The following is a 12,328-nucleotide window of genomic DNA, read 5'->3' as shown; positions in this document are numbered from 1 at the left end:
TGTTCGTTCCCTTTGACTGGCAATTTTTCATAATCACGTGATTATCAAAAGTGATGATTATTTTTGTTCATAGTATTAATCATTAACATCTTTATACTGTTTTTTTCCTTTGTTTATTCCCAACTTGTTTTGCAGTGGATGTGTCCACCTATTTAACAAAATTTACATGGGACATGGCAAAATATCCATCAAGGCAGCCTTTATTGAATATATCTGAAATAATCCAAAAGCAAGTGCAACAAATTGAGACTGATTTAAAACAAAAAGCATCTTCATTCAACAGCCTTAAAAATAGTTTGCAAAATTTGGAGCGGAAGCAAACGTAAGTTTTCAAATATTATATTTTTATGGCAGTTGAAAGATGTCTCAATATTTTTGTAGTGGCTAACTACCTATTACATTTTATATTTTAAACTTATTTATATTTATTTGTATGTACATGTATTTCTTTGTCATCTGACTGAAAATCTGTTTATAATTGCTTTTAGTGGCAGTTTACTTCTCAGGTCTTTGGGTGATTTAGTGAAAAAAGAGCACTTCATCTTAAATTCTGAATACCTGACTACCCTTTTGGTTGTGATCCCAAGGTAAGAAGTCTGTCTACATTTTTCATTAATAATATTAAAGCTATTCTTTTATTATCAACTAGCTGCAAGTGGCTAGATGCAGTTTGCTCTTTATGTCATTCACCTTTGAACGCCAAGATTGCCACCTTTGATGGCTGTTTAAATAAATCTGGCAATGCTATTAATCAATCGACATTTTCTATATCTACATTAATTTGAATAATTTTTTTTATATATCTATCTCCAATCCTCCAGAACCAAGTAGTGGGGGGAGCAAGGAGTGCAAACTCAATGTAAATTATTATGTGAAAGCATTTTTTCAAATGCAGGGAGGGAGGGGGGCACTTGACCTCCTCTGTATATTTTTTACTGTCTTTCTTCCAATATCAATCTCCATATTCATCTATCTATTAATTTTAGCTTACCGCCCTGACAAAATCAAAAATAATGCAAAAGACATCACTTTTTATTCGTTTAATTCAAATAGAACAAAAAAGAAACGAGAGCTGCCTCTGTGTCCTCCATAGTATGTAAGAATATAGTGTTTGCAAGGAGAAAAAAAAATCACTGCTTTTATTGAATTAAAATGCGCTAATGTTTGACTTAAACTAAATGTAGTAAAATGCCCAAAAGTAAAAAAAAAAGTTGGAAAAAATAAAGAAATGAAATCTTTAAATGTAAAAAAAAAAATAATAATGAAAAACAAACAATGCTAGTGAGATGACATGGGCCTGACGTCATGAAGTAAGATTGTAAACCTTTCTGGCAAAGCGTATGGCTTGTTTCCTTGTTCTGCTGAGATAACATTGTAAAAAGTAAGCTATTACACCTTTTGGAAAACATTTTTTTCTGAAGAGGGTGAGGAAAAACATGAAATCTTGGGAAAAATGCAAAATAAAAGTTTTTTTTTCACCTATTCGAAAACTTTATTTTCCAACCTTTTTTTCCCCATCATGATGGAAACTAAATTTTCTACTCTGGGATATGAAAAATATTTCTGTGACACGATTAGCACAGGGTCTGTGCGTGAAAAGTTCTAAAATTTGCCAAAAATTACATAAAATATTAAATAACTTTTTTAAAATTAACTTATCAAAAATAAGCTCTGGGGTGCACAACCAGAGCCAAATTAGCCATAGAGCAGTAGTAGCAAGTGCTACGTTCCCCGCGCTTCTGGGGGCCCTTTTAACATGTGCAAAGTATGTTCAAAGAAAAAAAATCTCATTTAAACTTATTTCTTCACTTTCTCACTTTTTTTTCGGATACAGCTTTTCTCAGCAAAAGTAAATTTCCAGATGAATTTAAAAGTATTTTTTCTATAAAAGCGCAGATTCGTAACGCCTGTCAGATAAAACCATCTTGACCATTTCCATCAGCTCTGGGCGACGGTGCTTCTTGTGTCTTGGAGACGAGAAGAACCTTCAAAATAACAAGGATTGAGAACATGTCTCGCATTCCTTTAACTATGATGTGTATGTCCTTTTACCCTTACATAGGTCTGCTGAAACCCTTGAGAGGATTGACCTTTCGGTGTGGGCTTAGGACTTTGACTTAAGGTGGAGGGGGTGGTCAGCCCCAGGTCGCACTTTTTTTTTTTGGGTGGTGGGGGCATCACACCTTTGATGCGAAAAAATTATACGCGTTATCCCAATCAGTAAATCATGCTTTTGATCTATTGCTGGAGGAAAAAAAAAAAAAAGTCTTCAAATTATAAGGTTTTAGTACGACTGTGATAGTAAAATTACTCTAATACAAAACATATATTTTTTCTTATGATACATCTCAGCACTGCTGTTTGTTTTTCTCTTCCTTTCTCTGAAGCTACAGACTGAGGGAGGTGGTAGTGTACAGTCAAGGGACCATGTTTTATTCATTTATTTAATTTTTTGCTGTTAAGGTAAACTGTTATGAAGGAATCAATAAATTTCATTACCTTTCATTATATGATGAAGCAACCACTTGATTTTAAGTAAGTTCTGAGGAAACCACCGTATTAAATTAAAAAAATAATTAAAAAAAAAGATTTTTTCAAAGGAAAGTGACAATAATAGTAAAAGGAGAGAGGTCTCAAATGGTGGGCGATTTCTTGCTCATTTTCAGAATAGCATTATATGTTTAAACAATTGCTTAGATTAGTTATTAAACCAATGACAAAATTATCATTAAGACAGGATGAATTTTATGTTCTTTTTATTAAAAAATTATTCACAACTCGAATAATAATTCCTTGTACTACTGCATTATATCAACTAATTCCTTTACACAATGAGTTTCACATTTAGTCATTCATTTTAAGGAAAGGTTTTGAATTAGTAAAATAATCTCTAGGAAAAACCTTTCACATTTCAACCTCTATTAGTGAAAAAGAGAATCATCCAAATTTGGTCTCGAAACATTTCTAAGGAGTAATGCCCACCCCATCCCTTCACATCTCATCTTTTAGCCTAATATTGATTATTGAGTTTTTATAACATCAATACCAACAAATTCCTGAGGGCGGTCAAACCCATGAATCTCCCTGTATAATGATTAAAGATAGTCTAAACTGTGTATTTAGAACATCATTAAACTTTAAAATCCCCATCTCATCTAATGTTTCCAAAAATAGCTTAAAGTTGGATTTTTGAAATTAAAACTTCAGAAACATTCTAAGACGCGTGAACGACGTGCATGAAATTACCTAACCTCTCTCATTACAGTGGGCTCCAAATTTCATTTTTAGAAATGTCTGAGGGAAGACCGCAAACCTTTTTTTCTCTGTGGTTAAGAGCTTAAAATGAGCAACAGTTTTTCGAAAAAGATTTCGGGTGGGAAAGTCCCCTTCGAACTCTCTCTCATAGCATTGTCAGTCAAACAACGGCCGAAGCCGCGTTTTTAGGACTTCATTTTCAAAAAGTCTTAAGGGGAAATAGAAAAACCATCTGACTTCCCAACATTTTTGGAAACATTTGGAAAACGTCAGAGATAGCCTACAATTGCGTTTTTGAAACTTCGGCATCGGAAAATTTCCAGAGTGCTCCTGAACGTTTCCTATTCTCTTTAACGTCATCAAAGATAGACTAAAATTGATTTAAAGTTAAAAAATATTTCATGAGAAAAATCCAATCTTTGTTGGAGTTAGACTCTTACACTACTAGACCTACATTTACGTGTTTTTCAATTTTGTTGAAACGCTTTCCGAACAGCGCTCCTGAACTTTCCCCAATATCTTCACGTATCCAAAGATAGCCTAAAATTGCTTTTTTAACACTTCAGTTTCGAAACATTTTCTTGAGAAGACCTGACCTCCTAACGTCACCAAAGAATGCATAAAACTAATTTTAATTTTGAAAAAAAAAAAAAAAAATGGAGGGAGCTCTGGTCATCTTTTCTATAAGCGTCACTAAAAATTGCTTAACATTCTGAATTTTGATTTAACATTTGGAATGTTTCGGTGGGGCTCTGAGTTACTTTTTTTTTTCTTCTGCAATAAAAATAAGAAGAGAAAAAATTTTTTCTTTTCTTGTTTATGAAAATATTATTAAAATACTCTTGACTCTTTAATGTGTTAACTATTTTACATCAAAAAGGCCGGCAAATTGAGGAACCGTCCCTGGCGGCAGAAATTGTAGCTACGCCACTGCTTTATCATCCTCAAATCATCATAGATTTTATAAAATTGCACTTTTAGAGCCTATAATTTCGGAAGTTTTCCAGGTGGTCCAAAAAAGGCCTTTTTAAAAAAATTTCTGATTTTTACTATTCTTAGCCTCCCATTTGGTTCCACTTATGTAAAAAATAAATATTGTGGAGTTTCAGCTCATAATTTTAACTTTTAGAGGTAGCTCAATATCCTTAAAGTTCTGTTAATAATTGATTTAACTCAATAAACGCATATGGGAAGAAAGAAAAAGGCTGAAAAAAGCAATACAACTATACAGTCGTCCCTCTCTACTTTGCGCTTTGACTTTCGCGGTTTCACTACATCGCGTTATTTTTTTTCAATTATAGCAATGAGCCTTTTTTATGTTCTCGTGTAAACTTTTTCTTACAAAAGAATTTACAAATTATGTCTTTTAAGTAAGGTAAGCTCTTCTTAGGGACTGTAGTTGTACTAGTTGAGGGAGTGGAGGTTTAAAATCACCTAAGAAAGTTTATCTCTATTTAACCTTAAACGCAAACTGTAAAGTATAAATCACTGTATTTTTACTAGGGGATAAATACATCTCTAATGGTGTTCAACAACGTACTACTAGCTTTTTAAACTGTATGCATACTACCTTTGAGGATAAATGTAGAGGAAGAAAGGGGGTACATACGGTCACTAACTGGAAATTAATTCATCATTGAACAAGTTCAAGTTGAGCTATTTTCATAGGTTAGTAGTAGTGTGAGAACTGCATGTGTATGTGTGTGTGTACTTTATTTCCCAATATATAATTAATGTGATATGGATTCCGTCTAATATATCTCGTTTTCTCATATTTTGTGCAATATATTAAGTAATACAAATGTAATGCTGGATAAGGGTGTTGTTTCATGTCTAGGGGGCTCTAACTTTGCTAAAAAATTATTTAAATTGTCGTCAGTAAGTTTTATGCCCTCTAATTAGGAAAATATTCGGCATTATTGAGCATTATGTTAAATTATTTTAATTATAAATTAATATTAATGAAAAACGTAATCTCAGCTGTCTTTTTTAATTAGATTATATAAAAAAACTATGTTGTTATTTTCTACATTATTATAACACAGACAATTTTTCAGTTTTTATAAGTTTTATTAGGTTTTCTCCAGTTTTTGCCACTGTCCTGGAAAAAATAAAAATAAAGCATTTTGCGGAAAAAACAACCAACCCAATCGAAAATTTAAATTAGTTGATTTTTTTTCTGATTTCATTTAGATTATCATTTTTAAAAAAACTTTGTCAGAAGTTAGATGAATAATATAGAAACTAACTATGACTTTTTTCCTTCTAAAGAAATAATATGCATTTTTTCTCCTTAAGTAAGGAAATAGATGTCTGAGGAAAGTATTTGAGAAAGGTACATCATAGGTAGGCTTTCATTGAGCTATAAAAATTCAAAACGATCTGAATTATCTCAAACAGAAAAAGACATGAAAATTTTCATGTCCATCTTGTATTTGCATCATGTCTAAATAAACTAACAAACATTTTCTTTTAAAAGAAAGAAAAATCATTTTTTGTAACTACAATAATGTTTAACATAAATAGTGCAACTTATAATTTGAAATTAAAAAAAAAAAAAAAAAAAAAAAAAACAGGGTTAGAAAACTGATTCATAAAACCATTTTCTTTCCTTCGTAACCATCATAATATTTTGCAATTTTGGCAGTGAGAAGCAAAGAGATGTTAAATGCCAAAATTAAAAATTTTGAAATAATCTGATCAAATGGTAGAAGAACCTCTCCTCTGCTTTGGGACAAGAGACAGAACTAGTATCCCTAGTAGGTGCTGCTATACAGCAGGATTTAGAAAAGAATTTCAATTTAATTAAAATTCAGTGAGTTTTAATTCTTTTCTTATATATATATATATATAGAGAGAGAGAGAGAGAGACGTTCACCGAGTTTCGAAGCCACGGAGAAGTTCACCGCGTATTGAAGCCAGTTTTAAACGGCTTCATAACGCGGTGAACTTCTCTGGTTTTTTTATATACAAAGACGTTTACCGCGTTTCGAAGCCAGTTTTAAACGATTGCGCTGTATAAAGCGTTTGCAAACCAAATTCGTGAAATAATTCTAAATTACTGTTTTATAGTCAGAAGGAAATATATCGTTACATTTATGCTGTTAATTTTGCTAAAATTGCTCACTGCAGAATCAAAACACTACATAAAGTTATACATAGGCGCATCGGTTAATGTAATCGTTTTAATATAAAGGTACACCGTTTATTATACTCACAAAATGGATCATGCATTGACTTTTGATTTTTTTTTTGTTGAGGTGGTATAGAGTTCGCCTGAAAAACCTGAAGACATGTCATATTTGATGAAGTTACAGTGAAATAAATTCACGTGATAAATTGATACGACCCATGGTTTGATATAATCGCTTTAACATAAAATCACATCGTTTATATATGACGCCTCAGTGGCGTATTTGAATGAAAATATTGGCCAAGAATATTTTCGCGCGTTTTAAGCTACAATCTTTTTTTGTTGAGTTTCGCTCGCTTTATGTTTGTCATTACACTTGATTTATTATATCAGTAAATAAATAAACGTATTTTTAATGTATACACATTGTTCAAAAACGTTGTTTTAGTATTAGTGAACGCAAGAAAAAGATAGGTGATGTATGTAAGATTGCATACGTGTAAAATTTTGACGGAGTATTTTTGAGTATTATTCAATTTTTGAGGGGGCCAAGAGTCAGGTGAAGGAAGGATGAACACTTTACTGCTACCTTTCAATAAAAAAACATTACACTATAGAAATCTCTTCGCTATCTTTCGTGCCGAAATCCGTGCGTTCTTTAACTATAATGTTGAAAATGTTTTAGTGAATTGTTGAGTAAGTTTCAATCAGCATCTGGACACTTGGTCATACTAGCAACTTAACTCTCCAAAAATTCAAGCTTTTATCGATTGAAGCAATTCGTACAATTTTAATCTCATGAATTCTTTCTCCATTTTTACAAATAATAAATCGGTTTGTTATGAGTAGCTCTCTTTTCTGCATGAACTTGGTCTGAATCACTTGATCCCCCGATCCTCGATCTTTGACCGGATGTACATTAGGGTGGGCCGAAAAAAAAAAAAAGAAAATATATATATATATATATATATATATATATATATATATATATATATATATATATGTATATATATATATATATATATATTTTTCGAAATCTGTTTTTGGATAGTGCGGAAAAGTTGCTACATGGGCCTGTTATTACCCTCAAAACATTTCTCTAAATGTGTTTAATATTTAGCCAGCCCTATTAGGCTTTGAAAAACTGAAAAAAAGGGCAAAAATGCACTTTTTTCAAAAAAAAAAAAAAGGGGGGGGTGGTCAAAAATAAAAGTTTGAAACTAGTTTTAGCAAACAGTAGAAGTATCTGTCAGTGAATTATTTGCAACCCTCAAAGTCTTTTATACATTTCGTAGAATATTTAGCTATGCTCCTTTTAGACTGAAACAAGGAAAAAATGATTTTTTTGAAAAAAGTAGTTTCGAAATAAGTAAATACTGAAATGTTACGTAATGCGTTATTTAGAAAACACTTTGAAAATTCAATCAATTTTATGCCACATTTGTTCGCCAATTTTTAAAAATGCACACACTCAAATAAAAAATAGTTATACAAGATGCTAATGTTTTAATCTTTGGTTCTAATTGTTTCTCCTGGTTAATAAACGGCGCTCAACTGTTTTTTTTATTCCTAAGATTATGGTATAACTATTTTATATGTATTTGACAAATAGAGCCCTTGAGTATTAAAAAAAATGTAAATCCTCTGAAGTCCTTTAAACTGACCAATTGAATTGAAAGTAAATATTCCTTTTCTCAAGTCATTTCTTCCTCTCGATTTTACGACCCACTTAGAGACGAAACCCCCTGACAGGAAACGCTGTAATTCTACACCTCCACAGCTGGGAGTATTAGCAATTAAAGGGTTCCTCTCTTGTGTCCCAGTGTCCATCTTGGGGGAAAGAAGTTTCCCGACCGGCTGTGCTCTGCGCTTCAATCAGAACGAAATTCTGAGCATTCAATTGTTCACTGGAGAACGTTTGTTAAAGAGAAATTCTGAATGTCATTGCATTATTATTTTTTTTTTGTTTCGGGATACAACACGACTGTTATGGAGAAACGTGTGAAAAAGAAACGCGAGCAAGCACAAATGGTTTTCTATTTGGACCTGGAAAAGATTTATCTCCTCCCGATGCTTTATTTCTTCCAACATTTTAGAACATGATTAGACGCTGATGCTATCAGGTCACTAGAATGCAAATAAATAGGGTCGATCCTAGCAGGTTTGCGGTGTGCACCGCTCGCGGGCGGTCAAAGCAAGGGGCGGCTGCAGGCTGCATCATATAATTCTTTTAATCAATCAAAATTCCTCAAGAATTTCTCACAAGATAACTTATAATAAGTCGAATAAATATGCTGAATTTTAAATGTTCAGTTATCAAAGTAAGTAAACCAACAGCAAAGCATATTGAGAAAAATGGAATGTTAGAGCACATTGTGTTGGTCATTCATCCATTAATATCAACTCTTTGCACACATGCTTCATTTGGTTGCAAAATTTGTGACAGAACTGGTAATCAGGCATGGATACAAGGGAGGCGCAATGACGGAAATCTCCCCCCCCCCGAAGCATGAAAGGGTGCCTTCTAATGCTTACCCCCGCCTCCCCCAAGCTTTTATTGACTCTTAAACAATGAAGAAATATTTTACATAAAAAATACTATACTGATAAGATACTCTCGCAAATATTTCAAACAACAAATTATGTGTTCAACAGTCGTGGATGTGTGGAGACTAGAGAGACAATGGAGAATTGCGACTCCCCTGAGTTTCAAACATATATGATTTACGAACTAAAATTTTTAATTTTCCCCCTTTACAACAATTTTTTCTAATTAGAATCACGAATGAACTGCCCAGTTTCAGATCAGGTAGGAGGACAGGGCCCTTGCCCCGGGTAATAAATTTAAGTTTGGCTCCAAAACGAAGATCAAAAAGGATGCCATCACCTCCTTGACGAGACAAAAGGAGGCTTCAAACTGTTTGGAAAATTTCGCTAGTTGAGCCACAGATCTTGAGGATCCAATTATGTCTTTTATTCATCCTTTCTACCTTATTTTAATCAAACATAGCTTAAAAAGGATGGCTCCAAAATCCAAAGTGTCTTGTCTGGGGACAGCCCTTCCTAACGTCATCAAATATTGCTCAATGGCATTTTTCGAATTTCTGTTTCAAAATTTTTGTGGTAGAGGGCCCTGAAATCCATTGCCTAACATTACTTTCAAAGATTGTCTGAATTAGCATCTCTAGAGAGGCCAAAAAACTCATCCCCTCTCACTTAACGTATTCAAAAACAAACTAAAATTGCATTTTTCAATCATCAGTTTCGAAGAACTATCGGGGAAATACCCCGGGTCCCCCTTTTCTCCAACGTAATCACTATAGCTCAAAATTTCGTCCTTAGATGGTTCCGTGGAGCCACCAAACCCTTCCTGCCTAAACTAGCCTGAAATTGACTTCAGTTTCAAAAAACAGTTCGTGGGGGCACAATGAATCCCCGCCCGCTCTTTGTACCTTCAATATCAAACAATGCCTATAAAATACGATTTTGAGACTTCAATTTCTAAAAAAAATTCGTTCTTTCTAAAAAATTCCGACAGGCATTCCCCATCAATTGCCGAGGTGAGGTGGAGAAAAGTCTTTAGTTGTATTTTTCAGACATTAATATCGAAAAATATTCAGAAAGATCTGCTGAACCTTTCCAGTTTCCTTAACGTCACCAAAGATATTACACAATTGCGCTTTTAGAAATATCCGCTTGGGAGCTCCAGAACCCTTCCTTCATAAAAATAGCCTAAAATTGATTTTAGTTCCGAAAAATATTTCAGTTCGGAACATTTTCCCGTTTCCCCTATCTTGTCCAAATATAACCAAAAATGTGTTTGTGAAACAATAGTGTCGATAAATTAGCGGATGAAAGATGCTAAACCCCCTACTGTCACCAAAGACAGCCTAAATTTGAATTTTTAACTTAAATTTAGAAAACTTTCGATAGGAGACGACCGAATCTCCCTCCCTCCAGCAACGTCAACAAAGATAACCCAAAATTGCGTGTTTAAAACTTCTGTTTCAGAAAAAATTTCGGGAAGAGCGTCGATCCTTCATAAGATAAGGTCAAAAAATAGCTGAAAATTGACATCAATTTTGAAAATTTTTTTTTAAAGAACTTCAACATTACTTTTCCCCTCAAGTCTCGAAAAATTTCCTATAATTGCGATTTTTGACGTCAATATTGAAAATTTCTCCATGGACCTTGAATGTTTCCGACTCTTTTGTCCTTGCAACCAAACACAACCAAAGATTAATTATAGCTATTTTTTATACGCCAATTTCGAATATTTTCTGAGGGCGATCCCCCTACCCCGTTTCCTCCCTTATAAACACCCCTCAAACTACTGTAAAGCATTCCTTAACCATACACTACAGCTTCTTGCATAAAGAACTAAATTTTTACTGCATCTAAAAAATAAATAACTGTTATTCAACATGAAATACTTTAAGATGCACAAAACGAATGACCAATGGGAATGAAAGACATAAAATAAAACACGGTACGCACAGCATGTAGTAAAATCAAAATGATGCACTATAATAGTACAGTAGATAAAGCAACAATATTTAAGAGTTAAAAAAGAAAGATAGGGATTTATGCTCCATGATCAGATCGTTATTCTTTTTTAATATATTTTTAAGTACGGTTGCGCCTTTTCTTTTATAACGTTTCAATTTGTGGTTATTAATCCACGTTACAAGAGCAGTTAAATTTTCATAATATTTACTTTGTTAAACTGCTCTCCAAGCTTCAATATTAAAACTAAGTTATGAACTTTTACGGATATCTCTTTGTTTTGACTTTTAGTTGTACGTATGGAAGATTAACTCATACTTATTGTCGTGCTACCGTCGAGGTTTCGTAGTTGTTCAAGCATATCGATAATCTTAGCCTTTTTAAATTTTTTTATCAGAAACTTTCTTTTTCTTCCCACTTTCACAAACTTTAGATGAAGGTGAGATTGTTTCATAAACTTTTATATTTAGAATAAAAAAAAAAGATGATAAAGATGATGAGTGGTTATTTGATGCACTAGACTAGTTTGTAGCGGGAACTTTGACTGTCAGTGATTCTTAAAGGGATGTAATAACATTCACTTAATCAATATTTAGTATCCAATAACGAAACTGATACTTCCTTCCAAAAAATTTCGTGTTGTAGTCGAAAAATTCGCGTTAGCTCTAAAATTGTTACACGTGAAAAATTCGCGTTATAGCCATTTCGCGTTATAGCCGTAAGTCGAATCGAGTTGTAGCAGGAGTCGACTGTAGTCAATAAAAACAAAGTAAGGAGGGAAGTTGATAAAAAAAAGAACGAGCTAAGAGAAAAAGTTTTAAGAGCAGTTAAAGGGGCAGTTATAAAGAGTTTGTATTTTGACGGCCACAAAGATGACACCCTTTTCAAAAGACATCTGGCCATCAAAAATTAGCATATGAAGCACATGTAGTACTGATAGAAGAACCAGGTAGCAAATATATCGATCATTTATCGCTAACAGTGAAAGTGCTAAAGAAATTTCGCAATTTATAATAGGCTTTGCAAAAAAAGTATAATATGAGCTTGCTTAACTTATCGGTTATTGGATGCGACGGAACAAATGTAAATACGGGATGGGTATGTGGGCTAATTCGTTTACTTGAGACATATCTCAAACGACCTTTACAGTGGAACATACACTGTTAAAAATTCAGGAAGATTTTTCTGGTAATTGTTACTGTAAAATGGCGGACTTAACGCATTGCTGATTTATGCCGGAAAAATAAGCGATCCCAGTTCCAATTGGTTGCTGTGGCCTACCGAGGAAACCGTAAAATTTTACAGTAACATTCGATTTTTACGGTAATAGTTACTGGCAACATGGATGCCAGAAACAATTACCGTAAATTTTCCGGAAAATTTTTAACAGTGTATTTCTGCTGCATACTAATGCGTTGCCACTGAGGTATCTTA

At 33.3% G+C, this 12,328-nt stretch overlaps 1 protein-coding gene across 2 annotated transcripts in view; it reads left to right on the top strand.

Annotated features, from left to right (window-relative positions):
• Positions 1-12,328, top strand: part of LOC129219290 (V-type proton ATPase subunit C 1-B-like) — a 91,936-nt gene that overhangs the window by 23,328 nt on the left and 56,280 nt on the right. For both annotated transcript variants that reach the window (XM_054853627.1, XM_054853628.1), the window contains exons 4-5: positions 136-322; positions 489-587. In XM_054853627.1, coding sequence (XP_054709602.1) covers positions 136-322; positions 489-587 — 286 coding nt within the window. The remainder of the gene's footprint in view (positions 1-135; positions 323-488; positions 588-12,328) is intronic.

The sequence above is a fragment of the Uloborus diversus genome, chromosome 3 (genome assembly GCF_026930045.1).
Source record: "Uloborus diversus isolate 005 chromosome 3, Udiv.v.3.1, whole genome shotgun sequence".
Taxonomy (NCBI): Eukaryota; Metazoa; Arthropoda; class Arachnida; order Araneae; family Uloboridae; genus Uloborus; species Uloborus diversus.
This window is presented reverse-complemented; position numbering and strand designations above follow the sequence as displayed.